At 41.3% G+C, this 22,772-nt stretch overlaps 1 protein-coding gene across 4 annotated transcripts in view; it reads left to right on the top strand.

The window, feature by feature from the left end:
* LUZP2 (leucine zipper protein 2) overlaps positions 1–22,772 on the top strand; it is a 464,552-nt gene that overhangs the window by 294,921 nt on the left and 146,859 nt on the right. For all 4 annotated transcript variants that reach the window (XM_063117349.1, XM_063117348.1, XM_063117346.1 and 1 more), the window contains exon 6: positions 20,959–21,021. In XM_063117349.1, the coding sequence (XP_062973419.1) occupies positions 20,959–21,021 (63 nt within the window). The remainder of the gene's footprint in view (positions 1–20,958; positions 21,022–22,772) is intronic.

Genomic DNA, 22,772 nt, shown 5'->3' with positions numbered 1-22,772 from the left:
GGTTGTGCATTTCTGAATCACAACAATACATCTTTTCTCTTGTTCTTTCTTTAAAGCATGCCGTCTTCATTGACTCCATGTGAAAAGGAAATCACACTGTTAGCTGCCTCAGAAACAACTTGGCTTCATTTCTTGTTTAGCCATAGAGACAGTTATTGTGAAGAAAGATGTAAATCATAACAGCAGAGGAAGCATTTTCTTCTAGATTCTCTCATGTCAAAATGAAATACGTAAAACAAAAAATTCCTTGTTAAAAATTATTCATCAGATTTTGAAACCCTAACACCAGAGAAGAAGAGAATAGGTTTTAATCTGCTGGCAATTCAACATGACTGTCCTGACCCAGGAATATGTAAACTCCTAGCTGATGCCAGTTTGGAAGTAAGAGGCAAAAGTATTCTGGGACTTGGTAACACATATTTCTATTTCTGCTTCTTAAAATACACACACACACAAACACACAGAGGCCTTAGCTAGGCCTACCTTTTGTTCTGGGGGTGAGGAGGGAAGACCTCATGTTGCTATTAAGGTGAGATCTCGCCCTCGTTTACACATAAGGTGCAATGACCTCAGGAAGAAAGGTGTCACACCCGCCATTTTTAAAATTTTCTTAAAGGGGATGGAGCGCACGAACGCTCATGCACAAAGGTAAGTTTTTTTTTAAAAAAATGTTGCCTACTTTCCCTGCTCCCCCCACCCTACCCCCGATGGGCGCAGTGCAGCTCTGCGCGAGTAAACCCACAGAAATGGGCCACACGGTCCATGGTCTCGGGCTCAGCCCAAGACCGCGGAAAAAGCGGGGCCCAATGGGTAGGGCTGTATCCCGGAGCAAGGGAGGGATGATCCCTCCCTGATCCCGGGATCCCCTGTGCGTCATGTGGACGCACAGGGCACTCGCTGGTATCACCCTGGGATATAGCCTGGTCTAGCTAAGGCCAGAGAGAGAGAGAGAGAGAGAGAGAGAGAGAGAGTCATGCCATAATGAAGATCAGATGGTGATCACGAACCTTCTTGTAAGATGAGGAATTTGTTATGAATCAAATAAAAAAATGTGATGTTCTGGACTACCTCTCCAGCAGGAAAACAGATGAGATCTAAGGAAGCTGTATGGGAGTGCAAGATATGGCCCCTGCCTAACATTGGAGCAGCTCCAATAACTTCTTGCAGTTTTACCCATCTGAAAATTAGTATTTAGAGCAGTGTGTGCTTTTGACTTTTCAAAAATGTGTGGATCCAAAGTATTTGAGTTCTCAGATAAGTGATGGTGCCTTGCTCCCTCTCCATTCCTACTCATGAGGTGAAATCAGAAACTTTCATATCTCCAGGCTTTTATTGTTCTATAGCAACAAAGATAGTTCTAAAGATTATCCGATCTACAAAACTGAGAATGCAAAATGCAGAACCCATGGGCACACATCAACTTTGATATATATCATGGATGGTGTTTATGGGACCAACACTTGGAAATGTATGTGAGATGACATTTTAAATAGAAACCTTCACATAAAAAAGTTACTGTTGCATTTCAGTTGGTGTGGCAAGTGAAGGAGGTGAGACAATAAAGAGACAACACAACTGTATAGATTAGTGAGGCCCGAGGATGTGGACAAGGTGCTTGGCCAAGTCCGGTCGACCACCTGTGTGCTTGACCCTTGCCCCTCTTGGCTCATTACATCAAATAAGGAGGGGATTGCCGGCTGGGTCCAGGAGGTTGTAAATGCCTCCTTGAGAGAGGGAGTGGTGCCGGCCTCTTTAAAAGAGGCGGTAATTAGACCACTCCTGAAGAAGCCTAACCTGGACCTGGAGGATGTTAACAACTACAGGCCGGTGGCTAATATCCCCTTCCTGGGCAAGGTGCTTGAGCAGGTGGTTGCAGGACAACTCCAGGCACTCTTGAATGAAACGGATTATCTAGATCCATTTCAATTGGGTTTCAGGCCTGGTTTTGGAACGGAAACTGCCTTGGTTGCCCTGTGGGATGACCTCTGCCGGGAGAGAGACAGGGGGAGTGTGACCCTGTTGGTTCTCCTGGACCTCTCAGCGGCCTTTGATACCATCGACCATGGTATCCTTCTGGATAGGTTGTCTGAGCTGGGAGTTGGAGGTACTGTGTTGCAGTGGTTCCCCTCCTACTTGGATGGCCGATTCCAGAAGGTGGTGTTGGGGGATTATTGCTCTGTGCCGTGGCTTCTAAGCCATGGGGTTCCACAGGGCTCTATCTTATCCCCTATGCTGTTTAACATATACATGAAGCCGCTGGGGGAGGTTATCCGGAGATGTGGACTGAGGTGTCATCAATATACGGATGATACCCAGCTCTACCTTTCCTTTTCATCAAACCCAGGTGAGGCAGTGGCTGTTCTGAACCAGTGCCTGGGCATGGTAATGGACTGGATGAGGGCTAACAAACTGAGACTCAATCCAGACAAGACGGAGGTACTGTTAGCGGGTGGTTCATCTGTCCGACGAGGTGATGTTTGCCCTGTCCTGGATGGGGTTGCACTCCCCCTAAAGGATCCGTAGTTTGGGGGTGCTCTTGGATCCAGAACTGTCACTTGAGGCACAGGTGAACTCACTGGCAAAGAGCACCTTTTATCAGCTTAGGCTGATATACCAGCTGCGCCCTTATCTGGACAGAGATAGCCTAGCTACAGTTATCCATGCTCTGATAACCTCTTGTTTGGATTACTGCAATGCGTTATACGTGGGGCTGCCTTTGAAAACGGTCCGGAAACTTCAACTGGTACAAAACAGGGCAGCACGCTTACTAACAGGGACTGGCCGACGAGACCACATTACGCCAGTCCTTTTCCAGCTTCATTGGCTGCCAGTCCAGGTCCGGGCCCGATTCAAAGTGCTGGTATTAACATTTAAAGCCCTAAACGGCTTGGGGCCAGGTTATCTGAAGGAATGCCTCCTCCCATATGTACCTGCCCGGACCCTAAGGTCATCTTCAGGGGTCCTTCTCCGTGAGCCCCTGCCAAAGGAAGTGATGCAGGTGGCTACCAGGAGGAGGGCCTTAGATTGTAAGCCTATGCGGCAGGGTCTTGCTATTTACTGTGTAATCTGTACAGCACCATGTACATTGATGGTGCTATATAAATAAATAATAATAATAATAATAATAATGTGGCACCCCGGCTGTGGAGTGAGCTCCCTAAGGAGGTTCTCTTGGCATCTACATTATATGCTTTTAGACGCCAGGTGAAGACCTTTTTATTCTCCCAACATTTTAACAATCTATAAATACATTTTAACATGGTGTTTTAAATTTGTAATTTTGCATTGCTGCTGTTTTTATCTGGTTGAGTTTTTTTATTGTATTTTATATTATGGTTTTGTACTGTTGTTTTATATTATGAATGGTTTTAATTTTTGTGAACCGCCCAGAGAGCTCCGGCTATTGGGTGGTATAGAAATGTAATAAATAAATAAATAAATTTGATCTGCATTGAAATGCAAACTTTTAACGTTAAGCACTCAGATCCCTGCATCTGGACGTATGAATCTGTCTGTTTTGGTTTCTCCTACATTCAGTTTTTTCTTTTTTTAAAATTCAAGGTCCATCCCAAATGGTCAGAAATATGTAATTTTTATTAATTTTGCCATAAAAATCAAGCTAAAATGAAATTATCACCCAATCCTATTCTGCAGTCTGTCCAAATGGAGAGTGATTTAGGATCTGCTGTAGCTTGCCGCTCTCTCTAAGAGGTTGCATATGATTCAATTCTTAATGGGATTGTTGAGGATCAAGGCCTTACTTTTGATTACATGACTTGTATTTGATTTGCGGGTAAATCAATGACAACGAAGTTGTTCTTTCATATCAGACTCCCAGAAGTATGTGGGAGTTCTTATTTTGTGTTAGATTCAAGAATGCCATGGAAATGCAGGTGAGTGTACCGAAAACAGACGGTGCTCCCGCCATCTCACCCACCCAGCTTACAATAATCTTAAATAGCATCAACCTATCTTTTTTAGGCATTCTTGTATGAGGTGCTTTTCACAAGTACTGCTGCAGCTGTTGACAGAAATGCTATCAATAATGGATGGCATCTGGAGTGCGAGTAAATGCACTGATGCAAAAGGAGATAATAATGGGTGAGATTTTCATAGTGAGGAGACTCCCTGTAATGATGGCAACTTGCCCACATTCTGCTGTAAAACCAGGAGGGGAATCTTTTGCTAAAAAGCTGTTTGCCTGTTTATTAAAATAATAATAATAATCTTAAAGTCTATCAAAGGATTAATAAGGGATTGACAGGGAAAGGAAGCATATGCTTTTGCTTTGTGAGTATGGGTAGACATTTGGCAAATCTGGATGCTTGTTTCTGCCAAGCGTTATCACAGTTCTGACAAGAATTCAAACTAGGCTTCATAATTTAAATGAATTTAAATGTTTGCGTAAAATAGTACCCTCTCAGCGACGGTGTGTTCTACCACCAAAGTAATTGCTTAATAATACACATTCCTATAGACTGATGTAATTATTGCAACAAAACTTCTCATTTTGGAACTTTTGTTGTAGAAAACCAATCTTTTTAAATTTGTGCTGCTTTAAACACCTAGCGTTCAAACTTGTATGTTTCCTTACGTTCTGATCCACCACCTACTAAGCATAATCACTCGTTTTTGTTGCATTGTTTTGTTATTTCCCTAGTTTATATTATGTAAAGGTAATTAAGCCTAGACTCATTGATCTGCAAGCTGCATCATACCACCATTGTGAAACCTGTTTCTTATACTTTTCCCTTCGAATATTTTAATTATTGATCAATTAAACACACACACACACATTCTGCCCTCTTTATCCAGGAGACATTGGTGAGGAATGGAATGGTTCTCTGATGGATAATTTAACGGGTCAGAGAGAGGGACCTGCTCTGGAAATAAGGGCAGAGAATTGCCTCAATTGAGCTTCAGGTGGAGAATACCCACTCTGCACACCCCTATAAGCCAATACCACAGGCTGACATTGTTACTACTGTGCTAGCTAGTGCCCTAGACAATGTTCTTTTGTTTAGTAAGACATTAGAAATATAATTAGAAACAAAATACTTAAGTCTAGTTGCCTCTGTGATCATTGCAAATTACAGCCCCCTTCCAGGTTTTTGATGAGCTCTGTGTGAGCACTAAATGACATCCAGGACTTCAATTAAAAGAGGATTTTAGTTTAAATAAAGCACTCGTGATGCATGTGGAGAAACTCACTTTGGGCTAATCTATACCTGCAGCCCTTTCGCAACGGAAGAGGCATGCTCTTGAAGGTTCCCTGCTTCCGCCATTGCCCCTCAAGGGGCACACAGGACTGATCTGTACCGCAATTAGAGGAGTGCCATTGCCAGAGCACATGTGCCCCATTAGGGTGGTACCACATGTCTATCAGTAGAAGTGGGCAGGGCTAGGCAGTTGGGTATGAGTCATTTTTTTAATGACTCCTGAAGGATGCCCACCAGTGCAGATACACAGCAACACGTGGGGGGTGGGATATGAACTGTGTCAAATATGCGCTCCTGCACAAAGTTATGTTTGTATTAGAAAAAAACCAACTGGCGTTAAAACACGCCTATACCCTACACACACACCCTCACAGCTTATTGGCAGTTCACTGAGCCTGGAACTCATGGCGAACAGCAACAACCTCATAAAGGGGGTGCACTCTGCAAATGTTCTTTGCACTAGATGTGAGAGAGCCAGGAAAAAATGTGACAAAATATCAGGGATATTCCAGGCAAACTGAGAGGCAGGAGCAAGTGAACGTCATGAGGCCTCTTAGTGATGACTACAATACAATCCTGCAATAAACGGCTAGTGTAGATTCCCCCTTCGTATGCTGAGCTGGAGAAGAATTCTCAGGGTTTTAATGCTTGCCTTGTATTTGAGGCCAGTATCACAAGCTGTTGAGGTCCATACTTATTATTATTATTTATTTATATAGCACCATCAATGTACATACTTCTATGCCTGGAAACATTGCTAATTGTTTGTATGACCACATAAACAAACTTCAGGGGTTATCTGTTAACATGTAGGAGGGCTTCCAACCATTTGTCTCCACAGGATGTAGATTTTAAGATAGGACCCCAAAATGTTGCTTAATTTAATGGGGTCCTGATGACCCTCTTCCTGAGCTGACAGTTTGCTGTCTCCCCACACTCTGACAGTCTCTGTAGTGCTTCTCCCCCGCCCCCCAGTCTATCTCTCAACTTTCAGTCTAACCATCTCATTTAGTTCCAGTGCCCCACAGGTCTTGTGACATGCAACCATTCCTGATAGCTGTCAATAGCTGGCCCCACTGTAGAGGCTAAAAACTCTTTGTCTGCAATACACATTATGGTGATAATGTCATTAGTAAGGAGATAAATCCAAGGCTTAGTGATGGGTGACCCTGGGCACTGAGCTGAGCAGTGCTCAGTAATGGTGTGTGTGTGTGTGTGTGTTAGTGTACTGTCTGGATTGAACTAAAAGCACTAAGTGACTTTAACCTCTTTCCTTCCAATACATGCACACACACCAAGTTCAACAGTTTATTTGGGTGCCATTTACAAAAATAGACTTCCATAGCTTTTACCTGTTTTTAATTTCCAGTTTAAGGTCATTCTAGCTTAAAATCAGAAGAACATGGCTTTTCTTGGATATAACATTAGCAAACACAATAAGGATTAGAAGGACTATAAACACTGGGCCTGTTCAGATGACATGCTAAGCCATGGTCAGGCTGCTAACCCTTTTTCAGCAAGGGGTTAGGCCCTACCATGAAGCGAGAGGATGCAGGCACAGCAGGCAGCTGAGTATGGGAAGAGTAGCACTCTACCCCTCTAAATGTCTGCCCCTCCTTAGTCCTGCTGGTGGGGGCAGCAGCCAGTCAACAGGACCATGGAGCAGCCACTTGCACCTTCCCTCCCTCTCTCCCACACCATGCCTCCCGCTTGTGCATTTCCCAACCCAGCTGGCTGCCAGATGGCTTACTTTTCTTTGCATACTTACATGCATCCGCCTCCCTGACACACTGCCCATAAGATGCTTCCACCTTCAGGAGCCATACGGCACCTGCATGAGGTCAGGCAAAGTATTGCAAGAAGTCTCAGACGTTCTGGGATCTCTTACAATACTTTGCCCGACACACAGGCCCTGCACAGATCCTGAAGGCAGAAAAACCTGACGGGCAGCACGTTGGGGATGCAGGTGCATGTACTTGTGAAATTAAAGATAATAGGGTGGGTGGGCTGTTGAGGCACACCTGAAAAGTAAGTGGGCAGGCAGATGGACAGATCGGGTGGGGCGGAGGGAGGAGGTGGCAACAGCGGCCCGGTGTGTTCCCACTTCAAGTGGTGACCTGCCTTAGGCCGGGCCTGATAATTTGGCCCCTGTTACTCTGCCTCTATGCCTTGATATATGTAAGATAATAATCATTATGCAAATATTTACTCCTCCATTAGAATGTAACGCGATATTCTACAGTCTACAGAAAGTGAAAAACATGTGGAGTGAAAGAGTAGTGTTGTGCCTCCTCCTGCACTTGTTCAATGCAGCAGTGTGTTTGTTTGGAAGTCAGGCATTCAAGAATGCATTTGACATTCAGATTCCTTTTATTTGCATACGAGGCTTCAGGATGCTGCTCGTTTCATTATTATCAGTTTGCCTTTGGTGAAGCTGTCAGTGTACAGTAATAGACTTTTTAAGCCTGAGCTTCAGCCTGCGGAGGTCAAACCCTTCTGTGCCATTTCTCAAATAAGTGGGAAGATGATGCTGTGGGCTGTCATATTTCTTAAAAAGATGCTCTGTTTTGTCTGCATCTTGCAAACAGCCACTGGAACCTCCCAATCACCCCGTCTGAGGGAAGGATCAAAGCATCACCAGGCTTCATCGCTAGACAAGCCTGCATAACACAAGTAATTACCCTACATCTAGGAATCAAATACTGTAAAATGGGATTCCCTGTTTAAATCCATTGCTTTCTTTTAATTAGAGATGCTCCCTATGTGGGTGGAATAATTAAATGAGTATGCCTTCTTACAGCCAAGCTGGATAGAAATGAATGGAAAGGGTTTTTTGTTTTGTTTTTTGTAAGAGCTCTCCTAACACTCTTGAATTTCTCCTGCCCTGACTGCATTGAATAAATGAACACACACAACAAAGGTATAAAAAAGAGGGACCAAGGTTGTTATCCTTCCATTAGGGTTTCAGACAGGGATGCAGGTAAATTGTGGAAGACTAAGATATCCAATTGGGGAAGAGCTTAGAAGGGGCAGAGGCAAGTATCCCTCTTGCTAACATCCTCAAACTCTGAACGGTTCTTTGCATTAGGCATTTCTACATACCCCTCTTCTCTCCAACTTTTCTTTTCCCATGGTGCAAAATACTTTTTTTTAATTTAATTTAATTTTTTCCATTTTCCAGATCAACCATTCTGTTATCTTTCTGTCTACTTTAGTAAAGTGGGGGTGTTGTGGGCCAACAGGTTAGGAGCCAAACAGGGAAAGGCTGGGTAATGACCAAAACAGCCATGTCATTAGTTGACACCCAGGGCCAGATTTAGGGACAAGCCAAGTAAGCCATGCTTAGAGACTCATATTATGAGGGTCCTCTAAATATGTTGGAGATAGATAAGATCTAAAACAACTAAGATGAAATTGCTTTGGCTTATATATTTTGGAAAGTCTGGTGTGCATTACAGCAGAGTTGCCTTATATGGAGAAAATGTGGCAACATAGCATTTAGTATTGGAGGCAATAAGTACAAACCAGAGCCAGTTTAAAAGAAATTCAAATCAACTTACTTCATTAGTCCTTTTATACACATCTTCAGAGAAAGCTTACATTGTTTAATTACATGGACCCCTTAATGTGTGGTGGTGCCCTTTCATTACCTTTCCTATTATAATGTAATACACCTTTCCCCTTTATTTTCATGGTATAGGGTTTATGGCCTCAGCATGTCTTAATGTGGCTGTGTTGAAACTAGAGGAACCTCAATGGAATGCAAATAGCTTCTGAGGAGCTATGTATCCTAAGAAGCATATTAGGGAGAGAAAAACTTAAAATTCCCCTTCCCCACCCAGCCCCACTGTAGTCCCAAGGCTTCCCAGGTGCTATTGACATACATAGAAAATTACACTCACAAAATTAACACAGTGTTTACTTTGCCCCAAAGAGAGGTCTTTAACCTGCAGGAAAATATTGGGCATAGGAATGACCCCTGCCTCCCTTCAACTCCACAACCCACTAGAGTTGGAAAATTCTGCATAGCACTGTTCTTATATGGTGCCAATTTCCTATTAAATGTTTACAGGGATGTTGCCAGGGGAGAGCATTGTGCACTGATAGTTAAGTTGAAAGGAATGTGCTCCCTTAGAATCAGTCATCCTCCCACTGTCAAAGGATCCTTTAAATTGACCTCCCTTAGAAGATTAAAAGATTGCAGGGTGTGTATGAGAATGGAGGTGGTGGGATCTCTCTTGGAAGATGTGCTTCCACATGCCCCCTTCATTCAGACACCCATTCATCTTTTTCCATGTCTTCCTCTTGTTTCTAAAAGCTATCATTCACCTCTCTCTCTGGGCATGTCTACACCAGCCATTCATCCTGGGATCATCCCAAGATCATCCCTGTGCATCCAAATGACACATAGGGGATCCCGGGAGCAGGCAGGGATGATCCCTCCATTTTCCTGGGATAATTCTTAGGTGTTGAAAGGGCCTTCCTCTCTCTCTCTCCCTCTCTCTCTGTGAAGTTTCTTTCTTTCCCTTTTCTTATTTAGATTGCACGTAGTAAGCAATTTATCTGTCTCTAGTACAACTGAAGGGCTGTGCAACCCTTCTGGGATTAATGCAGATACACCATTTTATATTATAGAAAGCTCGCTCTCACCCTGTTTCAAAATAAATTGCATACCTCAAAATACTTAAGGTGCCAACAAACATGATACAATGTTTAATGATATTTATTTGTCCTTCACTGGTGTGTGTATGTTTGTTTTTATTTTCTCCTGTGCCCTCAAATCCCTGTAAACTTTTAATAGGAAATGGGAATAGCTCATTTTGGCAATCAGCCCTGTCAACTTCTTGAGACAAACAAAGCAGCTTTGTTTGAGAGGGGAAATGATTCGTCTATAAAATGTCCTGAAGATGGGCTCCGCATACTTTGATTTGCAATGTTCATTAAGGGAAAGCGGACTCAAATTTATCTTGGTCAAAACAAATAACGTTTGCCAGAGTCTCGGTGAAATGTCTAGATTGGCATTGATTGTAGGAAATAATTTTCTGAAAGAGAATGTGAATCTCCTTGCATAAACAAACTCTATCCTCCAATTGCGTTAATATCTGGGAGAGGACATCAGTTTAATTTGGACTAAAGGGAGGAAACCTCCAGGTGCACTAAAGTATGGTTATTGAGGTCAACATATTTTGAATACAAAATTTTATTGAAGAACACTCTTAGGCACAACCAATTCCTCCAGGTCCAGAAAAAAACAAAAACAAAACAAAACATTGTCACCATGATCACCTCACCATGTGAGTAGGACCTCAGTCCTTTGTATAGGTTTTGTAAGTGAGTATACATAGGTGTCCATGGGAATCTAATTCACAATACTTGAGTATTAACAATAGGGTAGATTGGAAGTATAAAGTGACAATAGTGATAGTTGGAATGATAAAAGAAGTTGTAGTACAAAATAAAAAAAATCTACTGATGTTGTTGTTGTTATCTGCTTGCTATAAATACAGTCTGATTACTCTTTGCATGGCCAGACCAGTTTCCCAAACTGAGTACAGGTTAACTTTACTTGAAATGCTGCAGAAGAGGGAATATCATCAATATTAATCAAGATGCAAAACAATGCCTGTCAGTACAATGTGGTCAGAGCTCAGTAACGCTAAGTAGCACTACAACAATAAACATCACTGTTCTTTCAATCCTCACGACAGGTACCCATGAGTGCCCCTGATAAATTTAATTTGTCATCTGGTGAGGTTTGTTGAGTATAGCTTTAATAAGGAAAGATGACATCATTACTCATCATGCTGTCAGGAAGCTTCTGCTCTGATCACAACCGTGCAGCCGTGCCTTGTGTTGGGCAAGGAGGGAGATTCCGTCTCCAGAATGGTTCTGCTCTTTGGAGTAAAAGTTTCAGGCAAATTCATTTTTTAATTATCTACCTGCTTCCTGGAAGTTAATGCATGGTCAGCGCAAATGGATTCTTTTCTGTGCCCTTCTGACAACTAGAAGACTGATATTGCAAGATTGGAAGGATAAATACTCACTTCCTATAATGCCATGGACTGAAAACTTTACAACAGCTTTCAGCATTTGAATGGGTGGCATATAGACACCACCTTGATATGGATACTTATTTGTATCTTTGGTCTGCTTTTGTTCCAGTTCTTAGAAAACTGTATAAATTAAAATTAATATTTTTAAATCTGTATAAGCCACTTTTCCCCTTTTTCTTTTCCTTTGATGAAATTTTATAATAAAATATATTAAAATAGACAAAACTCACTTTTTAATGAAAATAGTGAATCCATGAGCCTTTGTGCAAAATGCAGCGGCCAGATTGATAACTGGAACCAGAAGGTTGGAACATATAACACTGATTCTGGCCCACTTGCATTGGCTGCTTATACGTTTCCGAGCCCAATTCAAGGTGCTGGTTTTAACCTATAAAGCCTTACATGGCTTGGGACCACAATACCTGATGGAACGCCTCTCCCGACATGAACCTACCCGTACACTGGCTCAACATCTAAGGTCCTCCTCCGAGTGCCTACTCTGAGGGAAGCTTGGAGGATGGCAACAAGGGAGAGGGCCTTTTCGGTGGTGGCCCCCCAATTCTGGAATGATCTCCCCGATGAGGCTCACCTGGCGCCAACATTGTTGTATTTTCGGTGCCAGGTCAAGACCTTTCTCTTCTCCCAGGCATTTAACAGCATTTAACAACATATGCTAAGTTGGGTTTTTTTTGTAATGGATCCCAGAACTGTTGTTTAAAATGGATACTGTTTTATACTGTTGTTTTTATATATCTTTGATGGTTTTAAGTTTTGTATACTTTTTTTTTATGTCCACTGTTTTTAACTTTTGTAAACCGCTCAGAGAGCTTCGGCTATTGGGCGGTATATAAATTTAATAAATAAATAAATAAAATAAATAAAATTTTCAAAGTGTATCTCAGCTCAGGACCTTGGAAATACCATAGCTCAGTGGTAGAACTTTGTATCCAGAAGGTCTCATGTTCAATCACTGGCATCTCCAGTTGGAAGAATTGGATAGCTGGTGATGGAGAAGACCCTTGTATGAGAGACATCATAGAGAGCTAAGACACTCAGAATAGCTAGTACTGCAGTTTGTGGCCCTCCAGATGTGTTGCCTACAATTTCCATCTTCCTTCATCTGGCTATGCTACTAGGGCTGATGGGAGTTATAAGAGCCAAACCATCTGAAGGGATACAATTTGCCCATCCCTGCAATATTAGAATTAGGAGAATTACCTGATATAAGACAGCTTCCTGTTTTCCTAGAGATGAAAATAGTGAATCCTTCTGTTTTGATTGAACATTAAGGTAAGGGTGTTTCCACAGGGACCCTTCCCATGTCCCTCAGTTTGGTGCTTATACTGGAAGTGAAGAAATTGAGACGAACCAGGTATGTTTGAAAAGGGAGCTATCCTTATTTGTAGGTTCGAAACATAAGTTCAGCATATCTTGTTGTCTGCAGCTGCCTACATTGTGGCCATGTAGTGGGCTGTGGCACAGTGAAAAATTGAAAGCATTCATGAACTGCAAAGAACTGGATATACCACCTTCACCATCATAGCAAAATAAGCAATGCATTAGCACAGCAGTTACTTCTGAATTTGGCACCTTCTCCTTTAACAGTGGATAGAAGCAATCTTCTAGTTCTTTCTTAATTTGAAAAAAAAGTGTGAGATGTTCTTGCCTTAAGCTAACGATATCCTTCCCAGGTTTCAGGTTTCTTTCTTTCTGTTTACTCTGAAAATACAGGCAGCTTTCATTCTTCTGCCCAAGTTTTCCTTCAGATTGGTTTATAATTACTTCAATTATCTTTTAGAGCTCTGTGATGCCATTGATCTCACCCAGAGAGCTTCATGGCAGAGTGGGGACAAGAATCCAGATCTCCCCAGTACTCTGACTACTACTATACCACACTGACACTCATGCATTTTTGTACACAATTTTGCCTAATATGCACATTTTGGGCAAGCAATTTTCCTAATATAATGCATTTTTGCATGTTATTTTCACTAAAGTACACTTTTTGATTGGAGAACTCCATTGCAAAATTCAAAGAAGCGTGAATTTTGAAGGGTAACTGAGGTTCAGTTTGTGTATTGGTTTGAAAGTGTAACCAATTCATTATATTAGGTAAGTTCCCATTAAAATGTGAACTAAAGAAATTTCTCCCCCATTCCTACAGTTCACAACTAAAAATGTCCTTGACAGAGCATAAGACTTAGCTGGACTAAAGTAACCCAGTAATGGCTTACACCAACTGGCCTTTGTCATAAAGAGCCACAGGGACTATGCTTGGAAACAGTGTGGAACATGCTTGTGAAAATGAAAAGTCAAATCTTTCATGGGACCTTCATTGAGGACAAGGTCAATTAGCCCATAGCAGAATAACTCTTAATCTTTTCCAATTTGTGCTGCTGGCTGGTTTTATGTAGATGCTTCACAAAACAAAAACAAGGAGAGGTACTTGAAGTGTGAATTCTGAGTTCTCTGTGCAATAATCATATTGTAGTTCCTCCTCATTGCTTCACAGTACCACAAACACCTGTATCAAGCAGCTTGAAGTGATTTATCATTACAGAAGGAGCCACTTTCACTGGGTAATAGACGGGAACAAGTTAAAATGTGTGTGAAACAAGATGCTGTATGCTGTCATTACCCAGGAATTGTGCAAATGACACACAAGGGAATTCAAATGTAAACGATGCCTTGGAATTACTTTTGCATTGGTCTTTGTAAACACATTTATTCGAATAAAAATGGCAAGTGTCTAGTTTACAAGTCAAACTTTCAGAGTTTCCATTAGGATGTGGATTTAAATCTAGCTAGATGTACTGAATTCAATTAATATTCTGTTTCAACTGGCAACATGTTTCCCATGCATAATTTTAGAGAACACTATTACTAGTTAGTAATAAATTTGCATTACTGCTGCAGTGAGCTCAACGAATGCATAAGGTTCCGGTTTCTGTATCATTTACAGCTGGTTCTCATTGAAAAAGTGCACATGCTTCCATTTTTGAAAACATGTTTTATTAGGGCTGTGCACCACTTTGGCTCTAGATCCATATTCCAAGCCAAAGTGGGCTGATTCGGACTGGATCAGTCTGGTCCCAAAGTGGGTCAGGATTGGGCTGAAGCAGTCCAAAGCAGGTTGGGATTAGGCTGAAGCACTTTGGATCACTTCAGCCCAATCCAGACAGCTGCCTGCCCAGCTGCTCAAGCACCCTGTCTTTATCTGGACCCACCAGAGCCACCCACAGCTGCAGCCATTGTATTTATTTCCTGAAAATTAAACATTGCACAACTGGCAGCCATCATGTACACAATGTTATGAGCATAAACGGCCCATTTACACCTGTAATATTGCATACATGGTAATCTTATGGCCACCATTTGTACAACATTTAATTTCCATGGGGGAAGTGGTGACAGCTGTGGCTGTGGGCACTCCTGATTGGTCCAGCAGGGGGGTCACACAGCTCAGGAGATGGGTGACCTGATTCAGATGTCTGAATCTTGCTTCGGAACAGGCCAATACAGACTGGGGCTGATTCAAAAGCTTTGAATTGGCCTCTGAAACAGCTTGGGGGTCCTGTGCACAGCCCTAGTTTTTATGTAGATTTTTTAGACTTAGTATACAGCATATTTCTTTCGTCCATTTCCTTGTGTGGTCTACAAAACAGACAATTTTAATGGAATATGTAAAATGGAAATATAAAGTGATTATGAGATTCCAGTGTATACACAAGTCAGTCTGTTTATTTGGGAATTTGACCTACGTTTTGTGATTAAGAGAAGGAACTTTCTTGATCCTTCTTGCACATGTGTTGTTGTTTTGCAATTTGCAGAGAAAGAGGAAACATTTCCTAAAGTCCTGTTTGATGTAGGATGAAAGCCAGTGGAAACAATAAACAAACAAAAAAACAAAAAAATGGGGAAGGGGTGTTTTGCTTTTTTTATTTAGTCCAAGGCCTATAATGGGGAGAAATGTCACTCATGCAATGTGTCAACTGTCAAAAGATCACTTCCCCATGATTAGGCTCCACATAGCAGCAATAATGTATAAAAGTGTTGACAACTCACGTCAGCCAGATCAAACAGTTACTTCCCCTGAATTCATCACAACTTCTATCTACTAGAGGGAATCTTTTCCTTTCCAAGATGGTTTAATATCAGAGTTGCTGAAATTCAAGACAACTTTAGGATTCCTTGTGCAATCTGGGGGAATTTGAGGACATTTTAAGGGAAGGCAACATAATGTCTGCAACAGCCTTCCCCAACTGGGTGCCCTCCAGATGTTTTGGAATAATAACTCCCATTATCCCCAGCCATACTGACATGCTGGGAGTTGTAGAACTTTTTTCTGTCTAAACATGCATAGGATTGTGCCTGAGGGCAATGTCTTGGGGGGGGGGGGAGCGGGCAGAGGCAGAGTGGGAAATTTCTTCTGACATCCATATTTAAGTTCTACAAATGGAAATACTTCTATGGCAAAAGATCAAAATAAGATTAGAACTATTTTTAAAAGGTTCTGATTTGTTTTCTTAATTGGCTTCCTCCTAAAAGAATAAATTATTCCAACTATTGCGGAGAACAGACATGTTAGTGGTGCTCAAGTAAAAGCAATCCACAGGTACAGAGCTGTCATTCCTTACATCTCACAACATTTCAATTTCCTACATCCCTGTGTTGTACATCTGTGACATGTTGGCAGCACCTCAGGGTACCTTGCGGGTGGCTTTATTTTTCCCTTTTTCTTTTGTATGTTACTATTTCAAAAAGTTATTGTTGTCTATTTTTCACAAGGGTACTCCCCCCTTTTTTTTCTTTTTTGGAAACCTGAAGGTGTGACTGATCTGAGAATTCTTATGTGGCAGGAAGGGAAGCTTTTTAAAGCAAACTTTCATTCTATTCTGAATAGATTCAGTGTGTAACCCAACTGGGTTAGGCAGATTGTCAGAGTGTACAAAGGACAATGGGAAGAAAATACCAACTGAAAGACGTTCACAGAATGAAAGTTAAACTTTCCTTTCCCACTGAGCATGCAAAAAGGATCCCCACACTCTCTTTTGTACTATGGGATGGTGTGGCACTAAAGTTTTATTTGTAGTGTTAAAAACAAAACAAAAACCACAGCTGTTTATTAATACTCTTATTGTCCAGTACTCATAGTGGTTGGTTTTATGGACTATCTTTTGCATAATATGGTCTATTTTGCTTCTATAGCTACTTTGCTTATGAAAAGTATGTATATGAAAAGAGGCCTGCTTTATGTTGTCATGCTGTGTTGGTTCAGATCTGGAGTCCTAGTTAAAGCCAGCATTAGTTTGGGTCCCATGGAAGATGTTACAGTGTTTTCCCCTCCTTCACGTATATAATGCATATCCTTGAGCTCCTGGAGATCATCTGTTCTATTCTCCTTAGAAGTACAGCTTATCAGCTTTCATTTATTTATTTCATTTATATCCTCCAAGGAACCCAAGGTGGCATACATATTCTTCCTCCTCCTCCTCTCCATTTTATCCTCACAACAACCCTGTGAGGTAGGTTGGGCTGAGAGTGTATGACTAGCTCAAAGTCACCCAGTGAGCTTTCATGGCCAAGTGGGGACCAGAACCTGGAACATCTGACCCCCAGTCTAACACACTAGCCACTACACCACACTGGCCCTCTGGCCTATAACAGAATTGTCTTCATACATATCCCTCCATTCTCCTAATCCCATGTCAATTATCCAACTTCCCATTTGGATCTGTCATTTGATTTCATGACTTAAAAGTTCAGCTAATTGGAGCTCCTTTGACTTGCTGTGTGGCCCTCCCTTCGTGATATATAACATTAAGCATTTCTTTAGGCTGCTACTCAAAAACTCCTAAGTAGCAGAAACACATACAACAATGCTACACTATTAGATTAGAGAGCTGAATCCCAACTACTCCACCTCCTTGTCTTAAGAAAGCACTCTTACTGTGAGAGGTTCTTGAAGACTCGAAGAGCATCACACAGGGGGAAATCATGTTTGGTTACCATTGCTTCTCCACCTGCGTGTTTGTCCCTCGTTACTTCCTTTTTTGAAAAAAGAAGTAAACAACATGTATGTGGACCATTCAGTGGGTCATTTTGGTCCTGCTTCTCCTGCACACATCAGGAGATAGCGGCAACTTCCATCTAAAAATAAGTTGGACTTACTGGGGGTGGGTGGGTTGTGGCACGAAGAAGGCTAGAAGGGGTGGGAGGCATGTGGGAGGCAGATGACGTTGTGAGAGGGACCTGCAAAAATCCATTACCCAGCAATGATCATGAAATAAAATGCTTGTCTGATGGAGCTCCTAGCCTCCTTCTCATTTATGGCCAAGCATTTTTCTTATCCAAAACAAAGACTTCCTACATTAACAAGTTTTGGATTTTATAGTATTTTACTCAGATAATCTAAGTCATGGGATTCAATACATATTTCACAGAAGTGTGTACTTAGCCCTGATGGCCATTTTCTTCAGGAAAAGCATTTTTGAGGATAGGAGCAGTGGTAGGGAAGGGGTGTGCAAAATATATTTATTTATTTAATTATTTATTAAATTTATATACCACCCCATAGCCGAAGCTCTGTGGGTGGTTTACAAAAGTTAAAAACAGTGAACATTAAAAAAATAAGTTAAAAACCATCAAAAATATAAAAACAACAGTATAAAACAACAGTATCCATTTAAACAACACTATGTTGTTGTCACTTAGCGTGTTCCAGTTCTGTGCTCTTAGTACAGTGCAAAGATGGATACCATACTGAGAACTGTATGAAAATTAGGGATGCATGAACAATTCAGTTCAGTTCATTTTTTTGATCAAGATTCACCCAGTTTGCGCCTTCCAGACTGAACATAGATTTGGACACAATCTGTGGTCAACATCTATAGGTTTCCCAGTTTACAATGTGATTCAAGGACCGAAGAAAATACATTCAACAGCCTATGTACATTTGAAAAATGCATATGAAAAAAAGGTGTATCTTTGAAAAATGCACACAAATACGTTTTAGTCAATGGGAGAAGAATGCATCCATTTCAAAGAAGCACACATTTGGGAAAATTCATACAAAAATACATGTAGATTTTCATGAAAAAAGGAAAACAAAACACAGCTTGCAGCCTGATACAGACTTAAATAGGAACAGGCTTTAAGATAAAATTCGGAGACCTTTGAGGAGCTCAACTTTTGCCAATTTGCCCATCCCTTAGATAAAACAAAGGCATCAGACCAGTTATTGTTTCACCTTACTGGTGTGACCTAATGACCCTGTTCAGATGACACACTAAGCCATGGTGGTTAAGCATTTTGAGCTCAACATTATGGTTTAGCATGTCTTGTGAACCATTCCTGTCCCTGGTGGCTACATAATCACAGTGCTCACAAACCATTTGCTGCAAAAGGATCAGTAGCCTAACCTTGGCTTAGCATGTTGTATGAACAGGCCCAATATGTTATAGGGGGCTTCACCTTTTTCTTGTCTGCCACTTCAAATCCCCACCACCCTGGCTGCTTTGCCCATACAAGCAAACATTTATATCCTCACAAACAAGCGTTTGGCACACTTTGGAGGGAAAACCAACTTGGCAGATGTCTCCTTTTTGGTTCTCTGCTCAAGTGGCATTTTCTGGAGGACAAGAAGAGCCTCCACAGTTAGAGACAATTGTTCCTGGTCTTTTTGTCTCTGTGAGTGTTGTACTATTATTATTATTATTATTACACTTGATCCTGAAAAGATAGAAATTGGAAATTGCCTGAAAGCAATTTTGCAGTCTGCCTTTCACTTTACTCTAATGGATAATTCTGTACCCATAACATCTGCATTTCTTGTCGATGTCATCAATATTGCTAATATATTTAAAAATGTAGTATTAATTATGCAAGCTCTCCTCTATTGGAGTAGCATGGTGTTTAAAAAAACATAAGATCCATTAGAAACCACTTTAGCTTTTTCATGAGGCTTCTTAATGTCCCACATGTAATGAAATATAGATAGTAATGTGTTTCTGTGTAATAATGAGGACAGAAAATGTGGCGGGTAAGAGTACAGCCTTGATTGCAAAGTATCTGGGAAATTTTCCATGTATATTTTCATTCAATAGTAATGAACTAAAACATGTGGCCAGTTGCTTACTTGGATATAAGAAAACATTGTTATATCATTTGATTCACAGTATTCTTAGCATGAAGATGAATGGAATTAAAATAGATTTGATCTGTGTAGCTGCTGAGAAGGTGAAGAATCTGTGAAGGTGCATATTCAGTCAAATTTGATCTGTGGTGACCATGTGGGAAGGGTGTTGATTACTCCTCATGCCAATTCTATTTCTTCTTTTGCATATGAAGACATCAGGTGGCTTCATGCATACCTCCAGCTATACTGAAAACACATTGCATGGTTCTGTCCCCCCACAGGAAATGGATGCTGACCAGACCTCTTCCCAGCATGGCTTCGAACCGCACTTTCAGAGACAGTGTGAAGGAACCTTGACCAGAAACTAAATTTCACATAAGCAGAATTCTCCCACTCACCTCCTCCTTGTGCTTCCCACCCCTTGAAAATCTCTACTATGGCAGGTCACCCAGCTGTCTGGAACAGATTTTGAGGGTGTTGAGGTGGTTGCAAGGTGGAGGGGGGACTGTTTCCTCCCAGTTTCCAGGAGAGAAGTAGTTCTGTCAGCATAAAAAACATCACTGGATTCCACCGTATAAGTGCATAAGGATATACACATGTTGGACTCCTCCACGGACAATCATAATTGGCCTATGATCCCTCTTCAAGACTCTTAGCTACATAAGTCTTAAATGAATCAAGCCCCTTCACACTGCCATGGAATGCACTGTTGGTGATGGTCTGGCCAATACTTGAGTTTTCATTGTGGGGAAGGCCTAGCTGGTGCAAACTCACAACACCGTCACATGCTTTGACTGCATGATGGGGTTTCAAGTGCACCCCTCTGTTATATGATAAAGCAGAAGTAGCAGCCAAACAACTCGGTGTATAAAAAATGAATCTCCTGTGAGTGATTTAAAGTAATTTAGATAAAGATTATTGAACTTTCTTTTCATTTTATTGAAAATACTTTATAGTGTAGCTAAAGCTATTTTCCATTTCTGAAAGTGAAAAAGTAAAATTAAATAAAATGAGGCAATTGATTGATGGGAGGAAAATCAGGGGAAAGAATAAATCAGAGCATTTTGTCTAAGTACCGCAAATGCTTTAGTTAATTTCTTTATGAATAAAGTTCAGAAATCCTGGCCATTTTTATTTCATGACTCAAACTCTGGACAGAATTCATAGAGGGTGTCTGCTAGCATTGCTTCATCTAAGTCAATGTCTTGCATGTGTAGAAGTGTATTTCCATTATATTTTGCCCTTTTTATCCCATCACATAGCTAGTCCAGATATGTTCGTCTTTACTTGACAGTCTGGTTTTGAAAAGTATGAGTGTGTTTTCCTGTCCTCATAAAGACAATTTAAATGTAAAGTCCATAGGCATCCAGAATTTGAATGAAGAAGTTGTCTTGTGCTATTACATATTTATTTTCATTTTTAATGTATTTTTGTCCTCACTGACTTCCTGACGATTATATTTTAGTATACCATGCTAAAATATTTAGATGATTTCTTAATATTTTAGTACATGTTAATAATAAAAAACATGTTTCTTCCCCTCCCTTAGAACAAAAGCCTGAAAAACAAGCTCCTGTCGGGAAGCAAACTTTGTGGCATTCACGCAGAAGAGGTGAGTAGAATTTTATACTGCTCTGACCCCAGCAAGCCCAATGGACAAATGGCTTCTCAATGAGGCCTGCCACAAATTTTATTTCAGGAGTGAAAAATCCTGTGGAGGTGTTAAGTTCACACTGTGCACCAAATTGTCTTCTCACATTCAGTCATTTTGAACATATTCAGAGAGAAAGAAAATATGGCCCCAAGATATATCCAAGGGTGGGGGTGCAGGGGGGGAAGGTTTGAAGTCACTTGTAGAGTTACTGAAAAGATTCTTAAGAATTTTAGATTAAATTTTAAGGAGAAGAAGTATTAAAAAATAGAGGCACAGATGCAGAGATGTCTTGCCTGAGCAGAAGGCATTTCTGCTTGCGCAGGGCAGCACCACCAAATTCTCCAAATTTCTCTGTCCTACTGCAGCCCCTTATGCCTCCATGTGAAACCTCACAAGCCATTCCAGAGGATCCCTTCCCCCTAGTGTTGTCACAAATATTTCTTCAGCATTTTTCTTTTACTGCCATTGCCATTCCCCTTGATAGAAAAGGAGCAATTCTCAAAAAATTCTTCAAACGAGAACAAAATTTTAGAGGAATTCTCATGGGTTGGGTTTCTCTTTTTTGTACTTACCTTAGTTATGAGGTGGCTGAGGAATGTGTGTGTGTGTGTGTGTGTGTGTGTGTGTGTGTGTGTGTGTGTGTGTGAACGTACTGATTTTCATTGTGCAATCATCTAGCAGGCAGCCCCTGGGCTTCCCACACTTCAGTTGAAGCCCAGGGCAAGACGTCATGAGGTAACCCCTTCCCCATGGAGCTTTTTCGGTTTGAGAAACATGGGCTATGCAAGGGCTGTGCAAGAGAGGCTGCAAAGTGATAGAGGTGTGTATGATAGAAAGAAGGAACAAAAACAGCACCCTTGACCACCTTGTAATAATAGCTCAAAAAATACCACCAAAATGGCAGCTGTGCAAAAAACTAAAGAAAGAGGCTGTGCTACAACTACTGCTAATGGTCAGACCCACCTCTCAGAAACTGCTGGGAAATTTCTGCTTCCCCTTGAGATGAAAGTGTGTGTGTGTGTGTGTGTTAAGAATGGGTGAACTCCTTGACGTTCAGCCTGAGGGATGTGTGTGTGTGTGTGTGTGTGTGTGTGTGTGTGTGTGTGTGTGTTAAGAATGGGTGAACTCCTTGACGTTCAGCCTGAGGGATGTGTGTGTGTGGGGGGGGGGTGCACTGCAGGAAAATCCAGGCTGCTTGGGGCTCACCAGATTTCCCCGCAGCCCTGGCACACCCTCTGAATTTTGCATGGAACAGTTTTCCAGCTTTTAAAAAGGCAAAATATGCTAATGGTGATGCTTACTTCTACATAAATTATAGCTGTAAAGCACTTACAGCTGCAATTTACATTGGAGTAAGTGCTTTATGGCTGTAACACACAAATTACAGATGTAATTTTCCCAAGAGATGCTAATGGTATTCACTATTAGCATAGGATTTTTTAATGCTGGAAAAATGCCCCAAACAAAATCTGGAGGGCGCACAGGTAAGGGCGTGGTGGTGGTCCACTTTGGATTCCACAGGCAGATTCTTGGGGATATGACCTCATTGGAGTCTCCAGCATTGAATCTTGGATCCAACCCATATGAAATAGATCAGTATAATACAACAACAACAACAACAACAACAACAACAACAACAGGCAGTGCTTCAAATGCTAATAAGACTTCATATTAATGGATGGTTCTTGCACAATAGTTTAGCACATATG

This window comes from Elgaria multicarinata, chromosome 2 (assembly GCF_023053635.1).
Source record: "Elgaria multicarinata webbii isolate HBS135686 ecotype San Diego chromosome 2, rElgMul1.1.pri, whole genome shotgun sequence".
Classification (NCBI taxonomy): domain Eukaryota; kingdom Metazoa; phylum Chordata; class Lepidosauria; order Squamata; family Anguidae; genus Elgaria; species Elgaria multicarinata.
This window is presented reverse-complemented; position numbering and strand designations above follow the sequence as displayed.